Source organism: Pseudophryne corroboree, chromosome 7 (assembly GCF_028390025.1).
Source record: "Pseudophryne corroboree isolate aPseCor3 chromosome 7, aPseCor3.hap2, whole genome shotgun sequence".
Taxonomy (NCBI): Eukaryota; Metazoa; Chordata; class Amphibia; order Anura; family Myobatrachidae; genus Pseudophryne; species Pseudophryne corroboree.
Window position 1 is genome coordinate 120,529,615 of NC_086450.1, and position 27,453 is coordinate 120,557,067.

Here is a 27,453-nt window from a genome sequence, read left to right on the forward strand (position 1 = left end):
GGGATGTGGGTAATGGGTCCCTTACATCCACCACTCCACCTGGGACCCCCGTGGCCAACCAAGAGCCACCGTGGGCCGCCTTTTCTTTTATGTTAAATACTTTGATAACACGTCTTACGCCCCCTGTGGGACTGCCTATGCCATTGCAGCCACAAATTGTCCCTGTAGCTAACCCGCCTTGGGCGGACACACTACCAGATACAGGTTTTGAATAAATCCTTGGTTAAACAGAAGTCTACATCTCAGCCCTCTGGGGCTAAGAGGTTCTCTTAGTATGTGATTTCCTCCTCTCAATCCATTCATGTTTCAGATACTACTGATGAAGATGGGGCCTATACTGATCCGACTGATTCCGACTCAGCGGACTCTGATGGGGAGCATGTACCTCAGGTTGATGTCCCTAAATTAGTGGAAGCTATCAAAATGGTTCTCCAGATTGATGATGCATCAAAAAAGCCTGATAAATTCAAGCGTCATAAGGTGGCAAAGGTCCTTTTTCCTCACTCTGACCTTTAAATTGACATACGTCAAGCGGCGTGGGTCTCCCCAGCAAAGAAGTTTATCCTATCCAAGAAGATGTTGGCTAATTTTCCTATCCCTGCGGAGTTAACTAATAAGTGGGAAACTCCACCGCCGGTCGACTAGCACGTCGCACGGATCGTGGTTTCCTCTTCTCTGCCTGTTACCACTGTCACCTCCCTGAAGGAGCCGACAGATAAGCGTGTGGAGGAATGCCTGAAGTGTATTTATTCCCTAACTGGGGCAATTCACAAGCCCACTATTGGGGCCTCCTGGGCTGCAAAAGTACTGGAGGAAGAGCTATCTCAGGATATTTCTGACATTGCCAAGCAGTGTCTGTTTCATATTACCACCGCCTCCCATTATATTGAAGAGGCGTCCTCTGACGCAGGTATTCTGGTGTCAAAAGCGTCCACTACGTCTATTTTGGCTCGCCGGATTCTCTGGTTGCAGTCCTGGAAGGTGGACCTAGATTCCTAGAATACTCTGGAGGTGCTCCCTTTTAAGGGAGACATCCTTTTTGGTGAAGATCTTAATAAGATCGTGACAGACTTAGCCTCTAGTAAGACTGCGTGCCTTCCTAATACTACTCCTTCTGCTCCGAAAGCTAAAAGTACTACTTTTTGTTCCTTTTGGACCTCCTGTAAATCAAAGGGTCACGGGTACTCGAGCAAGCCTCGTACTTCCAAGACCAGTAAGCCCAAATCTAAACAATTTTGGGCTGTCCGTCAGCCTGCTTCCAAACAAGACAAGCCTGAAGCATGATGGGGCGGGCCTCCCTCTGGGAACCCCAGGGTGGGAGGCCGACTCCTGCAGTTCACCCAGGTCTGGTTAACGACCACTTCAGACGCGTGGGTGCAGGAAGTTGTCTCTCACGGGTACGCGGTCTCTTTCAAGAGCCGTCCTCCTCGCCAGTTCTGCGCAACGGTCATCCCATCGGACCCGTTGAAGGTGCAAGCTCTACACTTGGTTGTCCAATCCCTCCTGGAGACGGGAGTGGTGGTGATGGTGCCTATCTGCCAAACAAGGAGGGGCTACTACTCGACCCTGTTTCTAGTACCGAAACCCAATGGGTCTTTCCGGCCTAATCTCAACCTCAAGTCACTGAACAAGTTTGTGAGAGTTTCCAAGTTACGTATGGAAACACTGCGCTCCATTGTACTGGCCATGGAACCTGGGGACTACATGTTATCCCTGGATATACAGTATGCTTACCTGCGTATACCTATTGCCATTTCGCATCAGCATTATCTGCGGTTTGGTATTGGTAACCTCCATTATCAATTCAGGGCTCTGCCGTTTGGACTGACTACGGCCCCTCGGATTTTCACCAAGGTCATTGCCGTGATGACAGCTCATCTCCGTCAACAGGGAATCGGGATCCTGCTGTATCTGGACGACCTGCTGATCCTTGCAAGCGCCCAAGATGTCCTCCTGAGTCATCTCCAGCTGACGGTGCAATTCTTGATCAATCGGAAAAAGTCCTCCCGGGGGCCTGCTGGATACACACAGCCAGAGGCTGTTTCTGTCTCCAGAGAAGGTCCTGAGGCTTCAGGACAGGATCAGATACTTCCTCTCTCACCCAAAAGTGTCTATTCACTCGGCGATGTAAGTACTAGGCCTGATGGTGTCGACTTTCGACATGGTGGAGTATGCTCAATTCCATTCTCGCCCTCTCCAATGGTTAATCCAATCCAAGTAGTAGAGTCTGCCTCAGAGGCTCAGGTCCTGACTCCGGAGGTCCGCTTAACCCTGTCCTGGTGGCTCCAGGATCAACAGTTGAGCAGGGGCCGTCCCTCTTGGATTCCCCACTGGGACCTCCTGACGGCGGACGCAGTCTGCGGGGATGGGGCGCGGTGTTCGAGCAACACACTCTCCAGGGTCGCTGGACCAAGGAGGAATCTCTCCTCCACATCAACATTCTGGAACTGCGGGCAGTGTTCAATGCCTTGACACTAGTGCTGCCTCTGTTAAGGAACAGGCCTGTTCAAGTACAATCGGACAACACCACTGCGGTGGCGTACATAAATTGTCAAGGCGGCACTCAAAGCCGAAAAGCAATGATGGAAGTGTCCAGAATTCTTCATTGGGCGGAACCCCATCTGCCAGCAATATCGGCAGTGTTCATTTTGAGTGTCCTCAACTGGGAAGCGGATTTCCTCAGATGTCGGGACGTACACGCCGGAGAATGGAGCCTTCATCCAGAGCTGTTTCATCTCCTAGTGGACAAGTGGGGCCTACCAGACGTAGACCTGATGGCGTCTCGACACAATCACAAAGTTCTGGTCTTCGGATCACGGACAAGGGATACTCAAGAAGCGGAAATTTTGACTGCCATACGTGTTCCCACCGGTTTCACTCCTGCCCAGGGTTCTGCGGAAGTTCAAGCGCGAAGGAGGAATGCTACTTCTAGTCGCTCCAGCGGGACCCAGACGGCATTGGTTCTCAGACCTGCAGGGTCTATCGATGGAACATTCTCTACTACTTCCTCAACGACCAGGTTTCTCTGAGGCGGTCATCCAAACTATGTTGAAGGTCCGTAAACCGGCTTCGGCTCGGATTTGCTACAGGGTCTGGAACTCTTACTTCACCTGGTGTGCTGCTAAGAACTATGATGTTTACAAGTTCAGAAACCCATGGCTTCTGGCTTTTCTGCAACAAGGCCCGGATTTAGGCCTTCGTCTGGCCTCCCTCAAGGTTCATATTTCTGCCTTGTCGGTGTGGTTTCAGAGGAAACTTGCATCTATTCCTGACATTCATACCTTCACACAGGGTGTCTTGCAGACACATCCTCCCTATGTCCCTCCTGTGGCTCCATGGGATCTGTCTGTTGTCCTTAATGCCCTGCAAGGGTCTCCCTTTGAGCCTCTTGATTCGGTGGACCTGAAATGGCATACTATTAAGTTCCTGTTGGCTATTGCCTCTGCTAGAAGAGTGTCGGACTTAGGTGCTTTGTCCTGTCGTCCGCCCTTCCTGATATTTTATCGTGACTGGGCAGTTCTCCGTACTCGCACTGGTTATCTGCCTAAGGTGGTGTCATCTTTCCACCTTAACCAAGAGATTGTGGTTCCGGCCTTTATCTCTCCTGGTTTGTCTTCCAAAGAAAGGTCTTTGGATGTGGTACGGGCTATCCGTATATATGTGGAGAGGACTTCCTCCATTCTGAGGTCTGATTCCCTCTTCGTACTGTTTGGTTTTCACAAATGTGGCTGGCCTGCAAACAAGCAAACTTTGGCCAAATGGATTAGAATGGTGATTGCACAATCTTATGCGCAGGCTGGTCTACCAGCTCCTGCTGCTATCAAGGCCCATTCTACTCGGTCTGTTGGACCTTCTTGGGCGGCTCGTCCGTAGAACAATTGTGCAAGGCGGCTATGTGGTCCTCTGTGAACACGTTCATCATGTTCTATGCCTTTGATACTTCCGCCTCCCAGGATGCCTCCTTTGGACGCCGGGTTCTTGTGCCCGCTACAGTGCGTCCCCTCCCATGAGGAACTGCTTTAGGACATCCCAGATGTTGTTACCTATGGAATACCAGTGTACCCCTCTGCAGAAAAGGATATTTATGGTAGACTTACCATTGTTAAATCTCTTTGTGCGAGGTACACTGGATTCCACAGGGTGCCCACCCTGACGCACTTAGCTTCTTTGGGTTTGTATGGCATTAGCGGCTGGTCCCTTCTCCTGTCATGAGAATGTGGTTCTATGTGACTAACATCTACCGTCTTTTGCCTGCTACTGCATTGGACTGGTTAACAAAACTGAGCTCCTGTGCATGGAGGAGGGGTTATATAGAGGAGGTGGTGCGGTGCATCCTGGGAACAGTCAAACATTTTTAGCCTGTTGATGCCTCGGATCAAGAGCCAACTCTACACCCAATGTTATTCCCTGTGGAATCCAGTGTACCTCGCAGAAAGAGATTTAGCAATGGCAAGTCTACCATAAATCTCCTTTTTATCTGAACAACTGATTATATGACTTGTTCCATTTTGAAATTAGTTGTTTGTAACACCTTTTGATTAAAAATTAAAAAAATTGCACAGATTCTAAGGTGGAGACCATCTTTCCTTAGAGTGTCCTACAGAAATTAACCAGTTTCCTTCTGAGAACCAATAGACAACCTTTATAATTTCGTATAAAGAGACTATTTGGTCCTGGTCATTTGGATGCCGGTGGTCGGTGTTCTGACCGCTGGCATCCCAATCGACGACAATTCAAGCCCAGCCCGACATGAGTGTCTTGAGATTCAAAATAAGTAAAACCTGGACTCATTAGGTTTCTGAACCAAAAACAGATTTGAATATATGCTTGTCCCCCTCTGTTCAACTACAACTGGGATAATTGCACCTACAGTATGGTGATCATATGGCCTGGCAGCATAGGGAGCCCTATAAAGAAAGGTCATCAAGGTGGTGATCTCAGGAGATTGATGATGTAACTCCAATCCATAATGTCTCTCACACAGTAATTTAATATGGAATTCAACCATTAATCTTGTCACAGTCACGGATGGGTTCTCAACCAAGTTTAAACCAGGTTGACAAAATGGCTGTCCTGCAGACATTTTATTTAATGGTTCACCAGTGTTCTTCTTAATAGTTGTCCGGATGGGTGGTCTTCAGTATGGCGACTGTCGGAATCCCAACAGCCGGCATACCGACACTTTTTCTCCCTCGTGGGGGTCCGCGACCCCCCTGGAGGGAGAATAAAATAGTGTGGCGCGCGCAGCGAGCCCGCAAGGGGCTCATTTGCGCTCGCCACGCTGTCGGTATGCCGGCGGTCGGGCTCCCGCGCCGGCATACCATACTACACCCGTCCGGACAACTGCCGCCTTGACCTCTTCCTTATCCAGCAGCACAAAAGGACAAACTCTGAGAGTCCTGCTTTTTTTGCAAATTGAAAACAATTATTTTCACTAGTCTTGTCCAACTCCAAATAAGACATTATGCCAGGGCGCGTACAAACCAAAGTCATCTTAAGGATGTTTTTATAATCTAGTTGGAGCATATTTTTCAGTTGTTAAAACAAAATAATTACTGACTGCATCGTTATTTAAACTTTTTTTTTTTTTTTGTTAGCGGAGTGCATGTCTCAGATCCTTTAAATGCTTATTAATAAATTAACACATAATGTCGATTTGTATAGGTAAAGGAATACGCACATCCAATTTTTATGCTAAAAAAACAAACCTTTATAAATCTCCAAATAAAGTGCAGTTTCAGCCAAACGATATCGTAGCTGTGGGCATATTCATCTAATCAAGCAAGTGCTTCGTCATAATATACTCATCAAATGCAGCCTCATAATCCACTGTACATCAGCCTCCATAAACATATATAATAAACATACACACACATGCATACACAAGCGCACACACACACATGCTAACATACATAACTACAAATACTTACATATACAAAAACCTCATATACAGTATACATACTGTATATTTTATGCGTACCACAAGCCTTGTGGCTGGGAGGCGGGAGCATCCTGTCATGACTGTGAGGACGGAGGGAGCTGCTGTGGCCGAGCATGCGCGATCGCGGCTTTTACTGAGACGGAGACACTGCTGTCTCTGTCTCAAAAATAAAATAATTTGGCTCATCGGGGGGGGTTCCAGGTACTCTGAAACCCCTCCTGCGTGCGCCACTGGTATAAGACCACTGGGGCAGACACTGATGTTACACATTCTCTGTACGCTGTAAAATATGTTTATAGAATAAAAAGTAATCATCTGTTATAGAAGAGTAATGGAAAACTAAAGCTGGAGGAAGTTTTACCAATTTCTGTAATCTATATTATTTTCCCTTCAATACACTTTGCACTTGCGACTTGTTGTATCAGTTGGCATCTCAAGTTAGTTTGACAGCTACACCGTTGTTTGTTAATGATGAGTCAGTATGTTCTCACTTGAGAATGTAATTACTCTGCAGTACTCTTCAGACCTCTAGTGCTGGAAAACATTCATCTTTTGCGTAAAATGGACATTTATCCTGCTCTGTTGGGGGCGGCTTGTAGCACTTGTGTAATATATCACACACCCACGGACAATGCACTCACAGAAAGTCATGGAAAGATAAAAATAAGTTGTTTTGAACAGCAATGCATTTTGTGGTTTTCGCTAGAAATTGACAGTTTGTATTTTGCAAGAGAATACTTACCACTTAAGCTGGGTACATACCTATACAATCATCTGCTCGTTCTCCCGGTATTGAGTGAACAGTCGTTGATTGTATAGGTGTGTATGCAATGCCGGTGCAGGAGCGTTAGCCGACAAGCGGCTTGTAACGCTCCTGCAAAAGTCGAACCGGGAGGTTATATTTTATGGGATACTGTCCTTAGGTCAACCAGTATTGGTCGATATGCATTAGGTCGACATGAGCATTATGTCGACGTGGCACATATTCACACATGAAAGGGTCGACACAAGTTCACATTTGTTTTCTTCATTTTTTTTTAACTTTTTCATACTATTCTATCCACGTGGACTATAATCGGGAACCTTGGCCAAAGCTCGCACGGCATGCGAGGGAACACAGTGCACTACTTGGGGTTCCGGTCACTTTACGAAGAAAGCAACACCAATAGTAAAAAAACAACAACTCATGTCGACCTGCCATCCATGTCGACCTTTTCCAGGTGTAAACCTACTGCATGTCGACCAGTAGTGGTCGACCTAATAAGTGTCGACTTAAATAGGGTCGACCCAACAAACCCATTCCATATTTTATGTGCTGCACATGCAACCTCCAGATCCTCATAGCGGAGCTGCTGCTTCCACCTCACAAGAGGTCACAGCTGGATACACACACACAGCCCGGCTGATCGGGAGCATTCACCTGATCGGCCAGAGATGGAACAAGTGTGTACCCTGCTTTAGTGTAGAGAAGGCTGAACATTTTTGTATTGCAAATAGATTTGGGGTATTGCCCACTCATTTTTTCTTTTCATGCATTCTCTGCTTACAGGGCATTGCCCTATAATGTATGTGTAAGAGGGGGCGTGCTTCTATATGTTGACATGAACTATGCTGAGATTTAGCATGTCCACAATGATGTAGTACCAATATTGTTGAAATGGCAACAATACGTTTTTCTTGTAAATCTATCCCTAATTCTAACAGTAGCCCTAACGCTAACCCTAGCTATAACCCTAGCCCTAATGGACATGTCAGCATTATGACCTTGTCAACATTTCTGATATCGTCATTCTGTCATTACTGATGTCAACATCTAAACCTGGTTGACTTTCTGACTGCATACCCATTTAAGATCCAATATTCTGAAGTTGCTAGAAAGTACACACAGGTTGAGTATCCCTTATCCAAAATGCTTGGGACCAGAAGTATGTTGGATATCGTATTTTTCCGTATTATGGAATAATTGCATACCATAATGAGATATCATGGCGATGGGACCTAAATCTAAGCACAGAATACATTTTTCTCTATCGTCCTAGTGGATGCTGGGGTTCCTGAAAGGACCATGGGGAATAGCGGCTCCGCAGGAGACAGGGCACAAAAAGTAAAGCTTTTCCAGATCAGGTGGTGTGCACTGGCTCCTCCCCCTATGACCCTCCTCCAGACTCCAGTTAGATTTTTGTGCCCGGCCGAGAAGGGTGCAATCTAGGTGGCTCTCCTAAAGAGCTGCTTAGAAAAAGTTTAGCTTAGGTTTTTTATTTTACAGTGAGTCCTGCTGGCAACAGGATCACTGCAACGAGGGACTGAGGGGAGAAGAAGTGAACTCACCTGCGTGCAGGATGGATTGGCTTCTTGGCTACTGGACATCAGCTCCAGAGGGACGATCACAGGTACAGCCTGGATGGTCACCGGAGCCGCGCCGCCGGCCCCCTTGCAGATGCTGAAGTCAGAAGAGGTCCAGAATCGGCGGCTGAAGACTCCTGCAGTCTTCTAAAGGTAGCGCACAGCACTGCAGCTGTGCGCCATTTTCCTCTCAGCACACTTCACACGCAGTCACTGAGGGTGCAGGGCGCTGGGGGGGGGCGCCCTGGGAGGCAAATGTAACCTATATAAAGGCTAAAAATACCTCACATATAGCCCCCAGAGGCTATATGGAGATATTTAACCCCTGCCTGGATTCACTAAATAGCGGGAGACGAGCCCGCCGGAAAAGGGGCGGGGCCTATCTCCTCAGCACACGGCGCCATTTCCTCTCACAGCTCCGCTGGTCAGGACGGCTCCCAGGTCTCTCCCCTGCACTGCACTACAGAAACAGGGTAAAACAGAGAGGGGGGGCAAATTTATGGCGATATTTTGATATATATAAAGCAGCTATAAGGGAGCACTTATTATAAGGCTATCCCTGTTATATATAGCGCTTTTGGTGTGTGCTGGCAAACTCTCCCTCTGTCTCCCCAAAGGGCTAGTGGGTCCTGTCTTCGTTAGGAGCATTCCCTGTGTGTCTGCTGTGTGTCGGTACGTGTGTGTCGACATGTATGAGGACGATATTGGTGTGGAGGCGGAGCAATTGCCAAATATGAGGATGTCACCCCCTAGGGAGTCGACACCAGAATGGATGCCTTTATTTATGGAACTACGGGATAGTGTCAACACGCTAAAGCAGTCGTTTGACGACATGAGACGGCCGGACAATCAATTAGTGCCTGTCCAGGCGACTCAAACACCGTCAGGGGCTGTGAAACGCCCTTTGCCTCAGTCGGTCGACACAGACCCAGACACAGGCACTGACTCCAGTGGTGACGGTGACGAATCAACCGTATTTTCCAGTAGGGCCACACGTTATATGATTTTGGCAATGAAGGAGGCATTACATTTAGCTGATACTACAGGTACCACTAAACAGGGTATTATGTGGGGTGTGAAAAAACTACCTATAGTTTTTCCTGAATCAGAAGAATTAAATGACGTGTGTAATGAAGCGTGGGTTGCCCCTGATAAAAAGCTGATAATTTCAAAGAAATTATTGGCATTATACCCTTTCCCGCCAGAGGTTAGGGAGCGCTGGGAAACACCTCCTAGGGTGGACAAGGCGCTAACACGCTTATCTAAACAAGTGGCGTTACCCTCTCCTGAGACGGCCGCACTTAAAGATCCATCAGATAGGAGGATGGAAAATATCCAAAAAAGTATATACACACATGCAGGTGTTATACTACGACCAGCTATAGCGACTGCCTGGATGTGCAGTGCTGGGGTAGTTTGGTCAGAGTCCCTGATTGAAAATATTGATACCCTGGACAGGGACAATATTTTACTGTCGTTAGAACAAATAAAGGATGCATTTCTTTATATGCGTGATGCACAGAGGGATATCTGCACACTGGCATCACGGGTAAGTGCTATGTCCATTTCGGCCAGAAGAGCTTTATGGACGCGACAGTGGACAGGCGATGCGGATTCAAAACGACATATGGAAGTTTTGCCGTATAAAGGGGAGGAGTTATTTGGAGTCGGTCTATCAGATTTGGTGGCCACGGCTACAGCCGGGAAATCCACCTTTCTCTATCGTCCTAAGTGGATGCTGGGGTTCCTGAAAGGACCATGGGGAATAGCGGCTCCGCAGGAGACAGGGCACAAAAAAGTAAAGCTTTACTAGGTCAGGTGGTGTGCACTGGCTCCTCCCCCTATGACCCTCCTCCAGACTCCAGTTAGATTTTGTGCCCGAACGAGAAGGGTGCAATCTAGGTGGCTCTCCTAAAGAGCTGCTTAGAGAAAGTTTAGTTTAGGTTTTTTTCTTTACAGTGAGTCCTGCTGGCAACAGGATCACTGCAACGTGGGACTTAGGGGGAAAGTAGTAAACTCACCTGCATGCAGAGTGGATTTGCTGCTTGGCTACTGGACACCATTAGCTCCAGAGGGATCGAACACAGGCCCAGCCGTGGAGTCCGGTCCCGGAGCCGCGCCGCCGACCCCCTTGCAGATGCTGAAGCGTGAAGAGGTCCGGAAACCGGCGGCTGAAGACTCCTCAGTCTTCATAAGGTAGCGCACAGCACTGCAGCTGTGCGCCATTTTCCTCTCAGCACACTTCACTGGGCAGTCACTGAGGGTGCAGAGCGCTGGGGGGGGGCGCTCTGAGAGGCAAATATAAACCTTATACAAGGCTAAAAATACCTCACATATAGCCCATAGGGGCTATATGGAGATATTTAACCCCTGCCTGACTGGAAAAATAGCGGGAGAAGAACCCGCCGAAAAAGGGGCGGGGCCTATCTCCTCAGCACACGGCGCCATTTTCTGTCACAGCTCCGCTGGTCAGAACGGCTCCCAGGTCTCTCCCCTGCACTGCACTACAGAAACAGGGTAAAACAGAGAGGGGGGGCACATTAATGGCTATATATATATATATTAAAGCAGCTATAAGGGAGCACTTAATATAAGGATATCCCTTGTATATATAGCGCTTTGTGGTGTGTGCTGGCAGACTCTCCCTCTGTCTCCCCAAAAGGGCTAGTGGGTCCTGTCTTCATTAGAGCATTCCCTGTGAGTTTGCGGTGTGTGTCGGTACGTGGTGTCGACATGTATGAGGACGATATTGGTGTGGAGGCGGAGCAATTGCCAAATATGCAGATGTCACCCCCCAGGGGGTCGACACCAGAATGGATGCCTTTATTTGTGGAATTACGTGATGGTTTATCTTCCCTTAAACAGTCAGTTGAGGACATGAGGCGGCCGGACAATCAATTAATGCCTGTCCAGGCGCCTCAAACACCGTCAGGGGCTGTAAAACGCCCTTTGCCTCAGTCGGTCGACACAGACCCAGACACGGGCACTGATTCCAGTGACGACGGTAGAAATTCAAACGTATTTTCCAGTAGGGCCACACGTTATATGATTTTGGCAATGAAGGAGACGTTACATTTAGCTGATACTACAGATACCGTAAAACAGGGTATTATGTATGGTGTGAAAAAACTACAAACAGTTTTTCCTGAATCAGAAGAATTAAATGACGTGTGTGATGAAGCGTGGGTTGCTCCTGATAAAAAGTTGATAATTTCAAAAAAGTTATTGGCATTATACCCTTTCCCGCCAGAGGTTAGGGCGCGCTGGGAAACACCCCCTAAGGTGGACAAGGCGCTCACACGCTTATCCAAACAAGTGGCGTTACCCTCTCCTGAGACGGCCGCACTTAAGGATCCATCAGATAGAAAGATGGAAGTTATTCAAAAGAATATATACACACATGCAGGTGTTATACTACGACCAGCTATAGCAACTGCCTGGATGTGCAGTGCTGGAGTAGTTTGGTCAGAATCCCTGATTGAAAATATTGATACCCTAGATAGGGACAATGTTTTACTGTCGTTAGAACAAATAAAGGATGCATTTATCTATATGCGTGATGCACAGAGGGATATTTGCACACTGGCATCTCGGGTGAGTGCTATGTCCATTTCAGCCAGAAGAGCCTTATGGACACGACAGTGGACAGGCGATGCGGATTCAAAACGTCACATGGAGGTTTTGCCGTATAAAGGGGAGGAGTTATTTGGAGTTGGTCTATCAGACTTGGTGGCCACGGCTACTGCCGGGAAATCCACTTTTTTACCTCAAGTCACTCCCCAACAGAGAAAGGCACCGACCTTTCAACCGCAGCCTTTTCGCTCCTACAAAAATAAGAGAGCAAAGGGCTTGTCGTACCTGCCACGAGGCAGAGGAAGAGGGAAGAGACACCAACAGGCAGCTCCTTCCCAGGAACAGAAGCCCTCCCCGGCTCCTGCAAAAACCTCAGCATGACGCTGGGGCCTCTCAAGCGGACTCGGGGACAGTGGGGGGCCGTCTCAAAAATTACAGCGCGCAGGGGGCTCACTCGCAGGTAGACCCCTGGATCCTGCAGATAATATCTCAGGGGTACAGGTTGGAATTAGAGACGGATCCTCCTCATCGTTTCCTGAAGTCTGCCTTACCAACCGTCTCTTCCGAAAGGGAGAGGGTGTTGGAAGCCATTCACAAGCTGTACGCTCAGCAGGTGATAGTCAAAGTACCCCTATTACAACAAGGAAAGGGGTATTATTCCACTCTATTTGTGGTACCGAAGCCGGATGGCTCGGTAAGGCCTATTCTAAATCTGAAGTCCTTGAACCTCTACATAAAAAAGTTCAAGTTCAAGATGGAGTCACTCAGAGCAGTGATAGCGAACCTGGAAGAAGGGGACTTTATGGTATCCTTGGACATCAAGGATGCGTATCTACACGTTCCGATTTACCCCGCACACCAGGGGTACCTCAGGTTCATTGTTCAAAACTGTCACTATCAGTTTCAGACGCTGCCGTTCGGATTGTCCACGGCGCCTCGGGTCTTTACCAAGGTAATGGCCGAGATGATGATTCTTCTTCGAAGAAAAGGCGTATTAGTTATCCCATACTTGGACGATCTCCTAATAAGGGCAAGGTCCAGAGAACAGCTGGAGACAGCTTTAGCACTATCTCAAGAGGTGCTAAGACAACACGGGTGGATTCTGAATATTCCAAAATCCCATTTAATCCCGACAACTCGTCTGCTGTTCCTAGGAATGATTCTGGACACGGTTCAGAAAAAGGTTTTCCTTCCAGAGGAAAAAGCCAAGGAGTTATCCGATCTGGTCAGGAACCTCCTAAAACCAGGAAAAGTGTCAGTACATCAATGCACAAGAGTCCTGGGAAAAATGGTGGCTTCTTACGAAGCAATTCCATTCGGCAGATTCCATGCAAGAATATTCCAAAGGGATCTGTTGGACAAATGGTCAGGGTCGCATCTGCAGATGCACCTGCGAATAACCCTGTCACCAAAGACAAGGGTGTCACTTCTGTGGTGGTTGCAGAAGGCTCACCTATTAGAAGGCCGCAGATTCGGCATTCAGGATTGGATCCTGGTGACCACGGACGCCAGCCTGAGAGGCTGGGGAGCAGTCACACAAGGAAGAAACTTCCAGGGAGTATGGACGAGTCTGGAAAAGTCTCTTCACATAAACATTCTGGAACTAAGAGCAATCTACAATGCTCTAAGCCAGGCGGAACTTCTCCTGCAAGGAAAGCCGGTGTTGATTCAGTCGGACAACATCACGGCGGTCGCCCATGTAAACAGGCAGGGCGGCACAAGAAGCAGGAGTGCAATGGCAGAAGCTGCCAAGATTCTTCGCTGGGCGGAGAATCACGTGATAGCACTGTCAGCAGTGTTCATCCCGGGCGTGGACAACTGGGAAGCAGACTTCCTCAGCAGACACGATCTTCATCCGGGAGAGTGGGGTCTACATCCAGAAGTCTTCAACATGTTAATAGACCGTTGGGAAAGACCAATTGTAGACATGATGGCGTCTCGCCTCAACAAGAAACTGGACAAATATTGCGCCAGGTCAAGAGATCCACAGGCAATAGCTGTGGACGCACTGGTAACTCCTTGGGTGTACCAGTCAGTGTATGTGTTTCCTCCTCTGCCGCTCATACCAAAGGTATTGAAGATCATACGGCAAAGAAGAGTAAGAACAATACTAGTGGTTCCGGATTGGCCGAGAAGGACTTGGTATCCGGAACTTCAAGAGATGCTCACGGACGAACCGTGGCCTCTACCTCTGAGAAGGGACCTGCTACAGCAGGGTCCCTGTCTTTTTCAAGACTTACCGCGGCTGCGTTTGACGGCATGGCGGTTGAACGCCAGATCCTAAAAGGGAAAGGCATTCCAGAAGAAGTCATTCCTACCTTGATTAAGGCACGGAAGGAAGTCACCGTGAAACATTATCACCGCATTTGGCGAAAATATGTAGCGTGGTGCGAGGATCGGAGGGTTCCGACGGAGGAATTCCAACTGGGTCGTTTCCTACATTTCCTGCAATCAGGATTATCTATGGGTCTCAAATTGGGATCCATTAAGGTTCAAATTTCGGCCCTGTCAATATTCTTCCAAAAAGAATTGGCCTCTGTCCCTGAGGTCCAGACTTTTGTCAAGGGAGTACTGCATATACAGCCTCCTGTGGTGCCTCCGGTGGCACCGTGGGATCTAAATGTAGTTTTAGATTTCCTCAAATCCCATTGGTTTGAACCATTGAAAAAGGTGGATTTGAAATATCTCACATTGAAAGTGACTATGTTACTAGCCCTGGCCTCTGCCAGGAGAGTATCTGAATTGGCGGCTTTATCTTATAAAAGTCCTTATCTAATCTTCCATTCGGATAGGGCAGAACTGCGGACTCGTCCGCATTTTCTCCCTAAAGTGGTATCAGCATTTCATCTGAACCAACCTATTGTGGGGCCTGAGGCCACTAGCGACTTGGAGGACTCCAAGTTGTTGGACGTTGTCAGAGCCTTAAAAATATACATTGCAAGGACGGCTGGAGTCAGAAAATCTGACTCGCTGTTTATATTGTATGCACCCAACAAGTTGGGCGCACCTGCTTCTAAGCAGTCGATTGCTTGTTGGATTTGTAACACAATTCAACTTGCACATTCTGTGGCAGGCCTGCCACAGCCTAAAACTGTAAAAGCCCACTCCACAAGGAAGGTGGGCTCATCTTGGGCGGCTGCCCGAGGGGTCTCGGCATTACAACTCTGCCGAGCAGCTACGTGGTCGGGGGAGAACACGTTTGTAAAATTTTACAAATTTGATACCCTGGCAAAGGAGGACCTGGAGTTCTCTCATTCGGTGCTGCAGAGTCATCCGCACTCTCCCGCCCGTTTGGGAGCTTTGGTATAATCCCCATGGTCCTTTCAGGAACCCCAGCATCCACTTAGGACGATAGAGAAAATAAGAATTTACTTACCGATAATTCTATTTCTCGGAGTCCGTAGTGGATGCTGGGCGCCCATCCCAAGTGCGGATTATCTGCAATACTTGTACATAGTTATTGTTAACTAATTCGGGTTATTGTTAAGGAGCCATCTTTAAGAGGCCCTTTCTGTTGTCATACTGTTAACTGGGTTTAGATCACAAGTTGTACGGTGTGATTGGTGTGGCTGGTATGAGTCTTACCCGGGATTCAAAATGCCTCCCTTATTGTGTATGCTCGTCCGGGCACAGTACCTAACTGGAGTCTGGAGGAGGGTCATAGGGGGAGGAGCCAGTGCACACCACCTGACCTAGTAAAGCTTTACTTTTTTGTGCCCTGTCTCCTGCGGAGCCGCTATTCCCCATGGTCCTTTCAGGAACCCCAGCATCCACTACGGACTCCGAGAAATAGAATTATCGGTAAGTAAATTCTTATTTTCTACCTCAAGTCACTCCCCAACAGAAAAAGGCACCGACTTTTCAACCGCAGCCCTTTCGTTCCTTTAAAAATAAGAGAGCAAAGGGCTATTCATATCTGCCACGAGGCAGAGGTCGAGGGAAGAGACAGCAACAGGCAGCTCCTTCCCAGGAACAGAAGCCTTCCCCGGCTTCTACAAAAGCCTCAGCATGACGCTGGGGCTTCTCAAGCGGACTCGGGGACGGTGGGTGGTCGTCTCAAAAATTACAGCGCGCAGTGGGCTCACTCGCAGGTAGATCCCTGGATCCTGCAGATAATATCTCAGGGGTACAGGTTGGAATTAGAGACAGATCCACCTCGCCGTTTCCTGAAGTCTGCTTTACCAACGTCCCCCTCCGAAAGGGAGACGGTTTTGGAAGCCATTCACAAGCTGTACTCTCAGCAGGTGATAGCCAAGGTACCTCTTCTACAACAAGGGAAGGGGTATTATTCCACTCTTTTTGTGGTACCGAAGCCGGATGGCTCGGTAAGGCCTATTCTAAATCTGAAGTCCTTGAACCTGTACATAAAGAAGTTCAAGTTCAAGATGGAGTCACTCAGAGCAGTGATAGCGAACCTGGAAGAGGGGGACTTTATGGTATCCTTGGACATCAAGGATGCGTATCTCCACGTTCCAATTTACCCCTCACACCAGGGGTACCTCAGGTTCGTTGTACAAAACTGTCACTATCAGTTTCAGACGCTGCCGTTCGGATTGTCCACGGCACCTCGGGTCTTTACAAAGGTAATGGCCGAGATGATGATTCTTCTTCGAAGAAAAGGCATATTAATTATCCCATACTTGGACGATCTCCTAATAAGGGCAAGGTCCAGAGAACAGCTAGAGATGGGATTAGCACTGTCGCAAGAAGTGCTAAAACAGCACGGGTGGATTCTGAATATTCCAAAATCCCAGTTAATGCCGACAACTCGTCTGCTGTTCCTAGGGATGATTCTGGACACGGTTCAGAAAAAGGTTTTTCTCCCGGAGGAAAAAGCCAAGGAGTTATCCGAGCTTGTCAGGAACCTCCTAAAACCAGGAAAGGTGTCTGTACATCAATGCACAAGAGTCCTGGGAAAAATGGTGGCTTCTTACGAAGCAATTCCATTCGGCAGATTCCACGCAAGAATTTTCCAAAGGGATCTGTTGGACAAATGGTCAGGGTCGCATCTTCAGATGCACCTGCGGATAACCCTGTCTCCAAGGACAAGGGTGTCTCTTCTGTGGTGGTTGCAGAGTGCTCATCTATTGGAGGGCCGCTGATTCGGCATACAGGATTGGATCCTGGTGACCACGGACGCCAGCCTGAGAGGCTGGGGAGCAGTCACACAAGGAAGAAACTTCCAGGGAGTATGGACGAGCCTGGAAACGTCTCTTCACATAAACATTCTGGAACTAAGAGCAATATACAATGCTCTAAGCCAGGCAGAACCTCTGCTTCAGGGAAAACCGGTGTTGATCCAGTCGGACAACATCACGGCAGTCGCCCATGTGAACAGACAGGGCGGCACAAGAAGCAGGAGTGCAATGGCAGAAGCTGCAAGGATTCTTCGCTGGGCAGAGAATCATGTGATAGCACTGTCAGCAGTGTTCATCCCGGGAGTGGACAACTGGGAAGCAGACTTCCTCAGCAGACACGATCTTCACCCGGGAGAGTGGGGACTTCATCCAGAAGTCTTCCACTTGCTGGTAACCCGTTGGGAAAGACCAATGGTGGACATGATGGCGTCTCGCCTCAACAAAAAACTGGACAGGTATTGCGCCAGGTCAAGAGATCCGCAGGCAATAGCTGTGGACGCGCTGGTAACGCCTTGGGTGTACCAGTCGGTGTATGTGTTTCCTCCTCTGCCTCTCATACCAAAAGTATTGAGAATTATACGGCAAAGAGGCGTAAGGACGATACTAGTGGTTCCGGATTGGCCAAGAAGGACTTGGTACCCGGAACTTCAAGAGATGATCACGGAAGATCCGTGGCCTCTACCTCTAAGGAGGGACTTGCTTCAGCAGGGTCCCTGTCTGTTTCAAGACTTACCGCGGCTGCGTTTGACGGCATGGCGGTTGAACGCCGGATCCTAAAGGAAAAAGGCATGCCGGAAGAAGTTATTCCTACTTTGATTAAAGCAAGGAAGGAAGTAACCGTGCAACATTATCACCGAATTTGGCGAAAATATGTTGCGTGGTGCGAAGATCGGAGTGCTCCGACGGAGGAATTTCAACTGGGTCGATTCCTACATTTCCTGCAATCAGGATTGTCTATGGGTCTCAAATTGGGATCTATTAAGGTTCAAATTTCGGCCCTGTCGATTTTCTTTCAAAAAGAATTGGCTTCAGTCCCTGAAGTCCAGACCTTTGTTAAGGGAGTGCTACATATACAGCCTCCTGTGGTGCCTCCAGTGGCACCGTGGGATCTCAATGTGGTTTTGGACTTTCTAAAATCTCATTGGTTTGAACCACTAAAGAAGGTGGATTTGAAATATCTCACATGGAAAGTGACCATGCTTCTAGCCCTGGCTTCGGCCAGGAGAGTGTCAGAACTGGCAGCTTTATCTTACAAAAGCCCATATCTGATTTTCCATTCGGACAGGGCAGAACTGCGGACTCGTCCGCATTTTCTCCCTAAGGTGGTGTCAGCATTTCATCTGAACCAGCCTATTGTAGTGCCTGCGGCTACAAGTGACTTGGAGGACTCCAAGTTACTGGACGTTGTCAGAGCATTAAAAATATATATTGCAAGGACAGCTGGAGTCAGAAAATCTGACTCGTTGTTTATATTGTATGCACCCAACAAGATGGGTGCTCCTGCGTCTAAGCAGACGATTGCTCGTTGGATCTGTAGCACAATCCAACTTGCACATTCTGTGGCAGGCCTGCCACAGCCTAAATCTGTAAAGGCCCACTCCACAAGGAAGGTGGGCTCATCTTGGGCGGCTGCCCGAGGGGTCTCGGCATTACAACTTTGGTGGTCAGGGGAGAACACGTTTGTAAAATTTTACAAATTTGATACTCTGGCTAAGGAGGACCTGGAGTTCTCTCATTCGGTGCTGCAGAGTCATCCGCACTCTCCCGCCCGTTTGGGAGCTTTGGTATAATCCCCATGGTCCTTTCAGGAACCCCAGCATCCACTAGGACGATAGAGAAAATAAGATTTTACTTACCGATAAATCTATTTCTCGGAGTCCGTAGTGGATGCTGGGCGCCCATCCCAAGTGCGGATTATCTGCAATAATTGTACATAGTTATTGTTAACTAATTCGGGTTATTGTTGAAGGAAGCCATCTTTCAGAGGCTCCGCTGTTATCATACTGTTAACTGGGTTTAGATCACAAGTTGTATGGTGTGATTGGTGTGGCTGGTATGAGTCTTACCCGGGATTCAAAATCCTCCCTTATTGTGTACGCTCGTCCGGGCACAGTACCTAACTGGAGTCTGGAGGAGGGTCATAGGGGGAGGAGCCAGTGCACACCACCTGATCTGGAAAAGCTTTACTTTTTGTGCCCTGTCTCCTGCGGAGCCGCTATTCCCCATGGTCCTTTCAGGAACCCCAGCATCCACTACGGACTCCGAGAAATAGATTTATCGGTAAGTAAAATCTTATTATGTTTCATATACACCTTATACACACAGCCTGAAGGTCATTTAATACAATATTTGTAATAACTTTGTGTATTAAACAAAGTCTGTGTACATTGAGCCATCAGAAAACAAAGGTTTCACTATCTCACTCTCACTCAAAAAATTCTGTATTTCGGAATATTTGGATATGGGATACTGTATTAAGTGTACATTTTGTAGATATGCTATGAGATGAGTTTTGATCATGAATAAATCTGATTTCCATTATACCCTTACAGATTACTACGGAAGGACAGCCATAATCTGGAAGCCATCAGGATGCAGGCTCTTCATTACTTGTGCAGAGAGGGGAATGTTCATGAGGCATGTTTTTTCTTTTCTTTTCTAGAAATACAGGTTTTGATGGCAGAAAGGAACCAATTGGTCCTGTTCTACCCAATTCAGTATTTTGTTTACTGTTAATGGTGTGTGGACAAGAAGTGTTTGATGTGCATTACCTCATCTCAATCTCCCAATAATAGAGTTGGGTATTAGGATATAGTTTTGCTTTTCCAATCACAGTCATACAAGTCACTTTTTGCCATCTCTTATACCCCACAACAATATATAAGCATCCTACACCATGGTTTGTTTCCTGCCCTTGGCGGTGACATTTCCTACATATTCTTTGGAAGGTTTCTTTCCTTTTGCCAGTGTTGCATTCAGGCTGGCACGAGGCATGAGGAGATCTTGAGTGATAATGACACATTCTTTATGAGTAAGACTGTATTTCGCTCATATCCATAAATAAGATTTTGACCTACAGTATAGGGAACATCGCAAGCTGTGGATAGTATGGAGGCTTTTGGGTCTAGTAGGAGGGGGGTGGGGGAGGTGGCTGCGTTACGTCATTATTTTTAATGAGGGAATTGTTTGTGGTGGGGCCATGTCCTGGATATGATTTTAAATAAGGGAGATTTGGTTTGATGAATTGTGGGATCTGATTTAAACAAAGGGGGTTAGATCTTGCATATGATTTTTATTGAGCAAAGAGAGATTTCTACATTTAGTCTGGTTTTAAATGTGTTTAGTATATGTAGGTCTCTGTTGTGCCCTCTCTGTATAGGGCTCTAGAATATTCACTGATTTAAATGGCTACTTAAACCACACCCACATTAGATAAACCACTCCGAGATTTCTGTTAAACTACTGTAGTTTCTGGTAGAAAAGTCGGGGTCACATGCTTGTTTTTGCCTCCCAGCTGAAAGTTGGCAGCCAGCCCTGTCATAGGGGTAAATTTACTAAGATGGGAGTTCTATTTAGGTTGGGATGTTGCCCATAGCAACCAATCAGATTCTACTTCTCATTTATCTAGCACCTTCCAGAAGATAATACCTGGAATCTGATTGGTTGCTATGGGAAACATCCCATCTTAAATATAACTCCCATCTTAGTAAATTTACCCCATAGTGTCTTTATGTAATATTGCATGTCTTGTTTCTATGCACTGCTAGCTGTGCTTTTATCATTAGATATGTGCTTAAATGTATTATATTGCATCTAATGTTCTCTTTCTACTCTAGGCAGCATCTAAACTGGGGGATTTGCTAAATGCTTTGGATCAGTTTGAACCACACAATGCTCACCTATACTATAGCATGTCATTAGCCTTTAGCAGGATGGTAAGTTCTGTACATGTGGAATAATGTCATTGTTTTCTATCGCTCTGAAAATAGAAACACAGAATTTGATAGCAGTATGGAACCTAGTTTGCCCTGTTCTCTCCTTTTTGGAGCTGCAGTAATCAAAGCCAAGTGCAAAAAAAAAAAAAAAAAAAGACATCAAGCATGCTGCAATGTAAGGGGAGCAAATGCATTTGTTTTTGCATGCAGGGAAAATATAGACTGTTTTTGCATGTAGCCCAGATTGAGATCTCCGCCACACAGGGAATTTCCATTGACACCATCAGTTAATTTCCAAAAATAAGCCCAGTTTCAGTAATCTTATGGTACATTAGAAAAGGAATGTAGAACTACCTCCCCTTAGATTAATTTATCGACTGATGTGTCATACAGTCCGGTTATTGTGGATGGTATTAAGAGGGCAAGTCACAGAGGATGAGGGAGGTGGGAAGGGTTGGTTGGTTTGGAAGTATGCAGCAGACTGAAAATGTCTGAATTTAATTAATGCGCACACTTACATAACATACATACATACATACATACATACATACATACATACTAAACTATGAATGAATGTTATTTTGTCCGTTAGTGTGAACGCAACCAGCGCATCCTTCAACAAACCCAAACATTGGTGGAACGTGCTGCAAGTTTGGCTCCCAGCAATGCCACGATTGCTACTGAACTTGGCTATCAGTTTGTTCTACAAGGACGGGTTAAGGAAGCTTTAAAATGGTACAAAACCGCGATGACTCTCGACGAGTCCAATGTTTCTGCACTTACTGGTAAGTAATGGTGATGTACAGTTGATATTTGATTTGACTACTTAATGAAACAGCCATTTTCCATACTCCCAGTGTGACCACTTTCCCCTGTGCCCATAATCCAGATCCTATTTTTACCAGTGGATATAGAGGATGACTCCATTAACGATTGCAAATCTAGTCTAGGGTGTAGTTAACTTATGCTTTACCTCAGGTGGTCCAGTGGTGCATCTTCATACAGTAGTTTTGTTGACAGCCCTCTCTGTGAACTTTACTGTTGCAGGGCTGAGATGTTCATAGAAGATAGGGCATCAACAATGTTACTGTGGTAGTAGGTAAGAGGAGTGCAATTTGGTTACAGCCATTGTGGGAAGCGCTTTACTCCAGGTGAGTAGATTTCTTCATGGCAGAAATTACGAATGTATCATCATACAACTATCTGTTTGTGCCACACAAGGGTTCTGACACCGGGATCTATACCTGTGCTTGAATATTTTCTACAGAAATTTGTATCATAAGTCTCTAATAGTGAACTAAGCAGCTAATAATGTACTAAGGCCCTCATTCAAGTCAGGAATGCATCACTGATCCTAACTGCAGCTTTTCTGGTTGTCAGGAAACTGAAGATGCGCAGGATGCGTTCTGCACATGGGCAGAATGGGTCCTACAATTTCATTGCATGAATGCAATCGCCTCTGCCGGATTGACAGGCAGAGGCGTTCGCGGGGAGGAACAGGGGCGGCTATTGTTCCTGGAAACGTGTGTCGCTCCCTTTTTCCGGGAGTGGAGAGGCCAAGGTCTGCGCCACATATGCAGTTTCCTTTCCTAGCAAGCCGCCATGCAGCGGCAAACATGAGTAAGCTGAAGCTTACTCACCCTGCCATTGCAGATGAACGTTGCGACCTATGGTGAATTAGGCCTTAAGTACTTGTATGTCTTGTTGTGGGTGAATTTGTATGAAGCACAGAATAAGCATAACAATGCCTTGTGCAAGGCGCTCGGACAGACTTCTTCCTGAGATTTTGCTTCTTCATTCGCTTATAGGGGGTCATTCAGATCTGATCGCTGCTGCGCGTTTTTGCACAGCGGGTGATCAGATCCGAACTGCGCGTGCGTATGCACCGCAATGTGCAGGCGTGACGGGCGGCTGCGAAGTGGATCGCCCTGGTTTGTGCGAAGGATCCATTCGCACGGGCGTTTGCGAGGAGATTGACAGGAAGAGGGCATTTGTGAGTGGCAACTGACTGTTTTCAGGGAGTGTCTGGAAAAACGCAGGCGGGACCAAGCGTTTGAAGGGAGGGTGTCTGACGTCAAATCTGGTCCCGAACAGGCTGATGTGATCGTAGTGGCTGAGTAAATCCTGGGCTGCGCAGAGACTGCACAAAATCAGTTTGTACATCTCTGCTACACATGTGTTTGCACACTTGCACAGCGAAAATACACTCCCCCTGTAGGCGGCGACTATCTGAACACAGGACAGCAAAAATCGCTGCCTAGCGATCAGATCTGAATTACCCCCATAGTGCACTAGACAGTCGGAACTACCATTAGTGCAGCAGGTGCATTGCACAGGGGCCCCTGAGGCCTAAGGGGCCCACTGCTGCCCAGACCAGCTATGAGTTATCCCCTGGCTCCCCTGCAGACCATTTTCAGCAACATCAGATGAATGGCCCAGTGCAGAGAGCAGGGTGGGCACCACTGCCTGAGGAACCATCCTCTTACCTTAGGTAGCCAGGGATTGACCTTGTGCATACCTCCCAACATGACCCATTACAGGATGGACAAAATGCTCTGTTCCTGGACTTTTTGCTTAATTTATAATTGCCATCACCTGTGGTGAAACACCTTTCTCATGAATTAACTAGTTCTACACAGGTGACAGCAATCATACATTAAGAGGAAATTCCAGGAACCGAGCATGTTAGGAGGTATGCCTTGTGTGTGCTGGACTGACAGAGGAGTCCTGCTACCTATCAATGCTGATAATCCCAGTCACTTACTTCAAATATAATTTTTTTCTGATTCACAGCTGTCTGAATTAAAGGCAGCTCACAACCGGTGTAACTGGCAATGTCAGAGTCTGCGTGACCGAGTGCCAAACTGATGAAAGCAGAAGGGCGGGGGCTCTTGTCACAGACAGAGCAGAGGCCGCTGTGTTCTTGCCCCCACCATGTACATACTCCCTGTCTCTCCCTGCCACCTTCTGCCTCCCCCTGCATTCTGCTGTCACTATGTTCCTCCCCTTACCTTCCACTGCCTCTCCCTGTCACCCACTGCTGTGTGGCAGATTGTGAACTTTGGTTGGGGTGGAGGTGGGGGTGCAAATTATATTTTTGCACCTGGGCCCACCAATCACAAGTTCCGCCCTAGATACTTGGGATTAGTACTTTTATCACAAAATAATTGGTGTACGTAGCAGATTAAGATGCATATTTCAAGAAAATATTGCATGGTGCAGCTACATCGCAGAGTCCTTGGCGTGCTGCACCGTGCTATTTGGTACCATTTCAGTTTAGGTATACACAATCTGTATTAAGTTTCAATTGGAATTGTTCTTGAGCTTGGGCAGCAATAAGTAATTAGACGTGTTTTAACACTTAATTCATCCCAGGGTAATTATTTTTGGAAATCGGTGGGAAAACTAGAGCAGAGCAATTGCTCATGCTGATAGGTGTTGTTTCCTACGTGACTTAATGGTGAGACTGACAAATTGGTTTCAATTGTTGTTTTTCTCAAATACAGCACAACTATTCTTCTTAAATTACCACTAAATTAGAGAGCTACTTGTTGTTGTTTCAAAGAAAACTTAGACCTTATAAACATTGTTTCTTATGCTGTATAGTGTATATGACTTATATGTATTACTTGTGTCCTTTCAAAACAAAAAGGTTTTTTTGCCTACTCACCTCTTCATTTCTTGGATTGGCAGTATTAATTCAGTAATAAATAATGTATTCCCTTGACTCCTATGCCTTTTATAAACCCTCACAGTTCATCCCCCCCCCATGTATTTAAATTCTTATAGTATCATATCATATTTCTCTGACGTCCTAGTGGATGCTGGGGACTCCGTCAGGACCATGGGGATATAGCGGCTCCGCAGGAGACAGGGCACAATAATAAAAGCTTTAGGATCAGGTGGTGTGCACTGGCTCCTCCCCCTATGACCCTCCTCCAAGCCTCAGTTAGATTTTTGTGCCCGACGAGAAGGGTGCAATCTAGGTGGCTCTCCTGAGCTGCTTAGAATAAAAGTTTAAGTTAGGTTTTTTATTTTCAGTGAGTCCTGCTGGCAACAGGCTCACTGCTACGAGGGACTTAGGGGAGAGAAGAAAACTCACCTGCGTGCAGGATGGATTTGCTTCTTAGGCTACTGGACACCATTAGCTCCAGAGGGAGTCGGAACACAGGTCTCACCCTGGGGTTCGTCCCGGAGCCGTGCCGCCGACCCCCCTTGCAGATGCCGAAGTTGAAGAGGTCCAGAGGTCCAGAAACAGGCGGCAGAAGACTTTCAGTCTTCATAAGGTAGCGCACAGCACTGCAGCTGTGCGCCATTGTTGTCAGCACACTTCACCAACAGTCACCAACTGTCACTGAGGGTGCAGGGCGCTGGGGGGGGCGCCCTGGGCAGCAATGTATAATACCTTTTTATGGCTAAAATACATCACATATAGCCCTTGAGGCTATATGGATGTATTTAACCCCTGCCAGATCTCACAAACTCCGGGAGAAGAGCCCGCCGAAAAGGGGGCGGGGCCTATTCTCCTCAGCACACGGCGCCATTTTCCTGCTCAGCTCTGCTGTGAGGAAGGCTCCCAGGCTCTCCCCTGCACTGCACTACAGAAACAGGGTTAAAACAGAGAGGGGGGGCACTTATTTGGCGATATGATTACATATATAAAAATGCTATAAGGGAAAACACTTGTATAAGGGGTTGTCCCTGTATAATTATAGCGTTTTTGGTGTGTGCTGGCAAACTCTCCCTCTGTCTCCCCAAAGGGCTAGTGGGGTCCTGTCCTCTGTCAGAGCATTCCCTGTGTGTGTGCTGTGTGTCGGTACGTGTGTGTCGACATGTAGGAGGACGATGTTGGTGAGGAGGCGGAGCAAATTGCCTGTATTGGTGATGTCACTCTCTAGGGAGTCGACACTGGAATGGATGGCTTATTTAGGAATTACGTGATAATGTCAACACGCTGCAAGGTCGGTTGACGACATGAGACGGCCGGCAAACAAATTAGTACCTGTCCAGGCGTCTCAGACACCGTCAGGGGCGTGTAAAAACGCCCATTTACCTCAGTCGGTCGACACAGACACAGACACGGACACTGACTCCAGTGTCGACGGTGAAGAAACAAACGTATTTTCCTTTAGGGCCACACGTTTCATGTTAAGGGCAATGAAGGAGGTGTTACATATTTCTGATACTACAAGTACCACAAATAAGGGTATTATGTAGGGTGTGAATAAACTACTTGTAGTTTTTCCTGAATCAGATAAATTAAATGAAGTGTGTGATGATACGTGGGTTTCCTCCGATAGAAAATTATTGGCGGTATACCCTTTCCCGCCAGAAGTTAGGGCGAGTTGGGAAACACACCTTAGGGTGAATAAGGCGCTCACACGCTTATAAAAACAAGTGGCGTTACCGTCTCCAGATACGGCAGCCCTCAAGGAGCCAGCTGATAGGAAGCTGAAAAATATCCTAAAAGTATATACACATATACTGGTGTTATACTACGACCAGCAATCGCCTCAGCCTGGATGTGCAGCGCTGAGGGGGCTTGGTCGGATTTCCTGACTGAAAATATTGATACCCTTGACAGGGACAAGATTTTATTGACTATAGAGCATTTTAAGGATGCATTTCTATATATGCGAGATGCGCAGAGGGATATTTGCATTCTGGCATCAAGAGTAAATGTGATGTCCATATCTGCCAGACGACAGTGGTCAGGTGATGCAGATTCCAGACGGCACATGGAAGTATTGCCGTATAAAGGGGCGGTCCATCGGACCTGGTGGCCATGGCAACAGCTGAAAAATCCACCTTTTGTTACCCCAAGTCACATCTCAGCAAAAAAGGACACAGTCTTTTCAGTCTCAGTCCTTTCGTCCCCATAAGGGCAGGCGGGCAAAAGGGCCAGTCATATCTGCCCAGGGGTAGAGGAAAGGGAAGAAGACTGCAGCAGGCAGCCCATTCCCAGGAACAGAAGCCCTCCACAGCTTCTGCCAAGTCCGCAGCATGACGCTGGGGCCGTACAAGCGGACTCAGGTGCGGTAGGGGGTCATCTCAAGAGTTTCAGCACGCAGTGGGCTCACTCACAAGTGGACTCCTAGATCCTACACGTAGTATCCCAGGTGTACATTGGAAATTCGAGACGTCTCCCCCTCACAAGTTCCTGAAGTCTGCTTTACCAACGTCTCCCTCCGACAGGGAGGCAGTATTGGGAAAAATTCACAGGCTGTATTCCCAGCAGGTGATAATCAAAGTACCCCTTCTACAACAAGGGAAGGGGTATTATTCCACACTATATTGTGGTACTGAAGCCAGACGGCTAGGTGAGATCTAAAATATTTGAACACTTACATACAAGCGTTCAAATCAAGATGGAGTCACTCAGAGCAGTGATAGCGAACCAGGAAGAAGGGGACGATATGGTGTCACTGGATATCAGGGACGCTTACCTACATGTCCAAATTTGCCCTTCTCACCAAGGGTACCTCAGGTTCGTGGTACAGAACTGTCACTATCAGTTCAGACG

The 27,453-nt window shown here is 47.3% G+C and overlaps 1 protein-coding gene across 2 annotated transcripts in view; it reads left to right on the top strand.

The window, feature by feature from the left end:
* Positions 1-27,453, top strand: part of TTC21B (tetratricopeptide repeat domain 21B) — a 418,459-nt gene that overhangs the window by 38,854 nt on the left and 352,152 nt on the right. For both annotated transcript variants that reach the window (XM_063933597.1, XM_063933598.1), the window contains exons 7-9: positions 19,548-19,636; positions 20,836-20,930; positions 21,523-21,715. In XM_063933597.1, the coding sequence (XP_063789667.1) occupies positions 19,548-19,636; positions 20,836-20,930; positions 21,523-21,715 (377 nt within the window). The remainder of the gene's footprint in view (positions 1-19,547; positions 19,637-20,835; positions 20,931-21,522; positions 21,716-27,453) is intronic.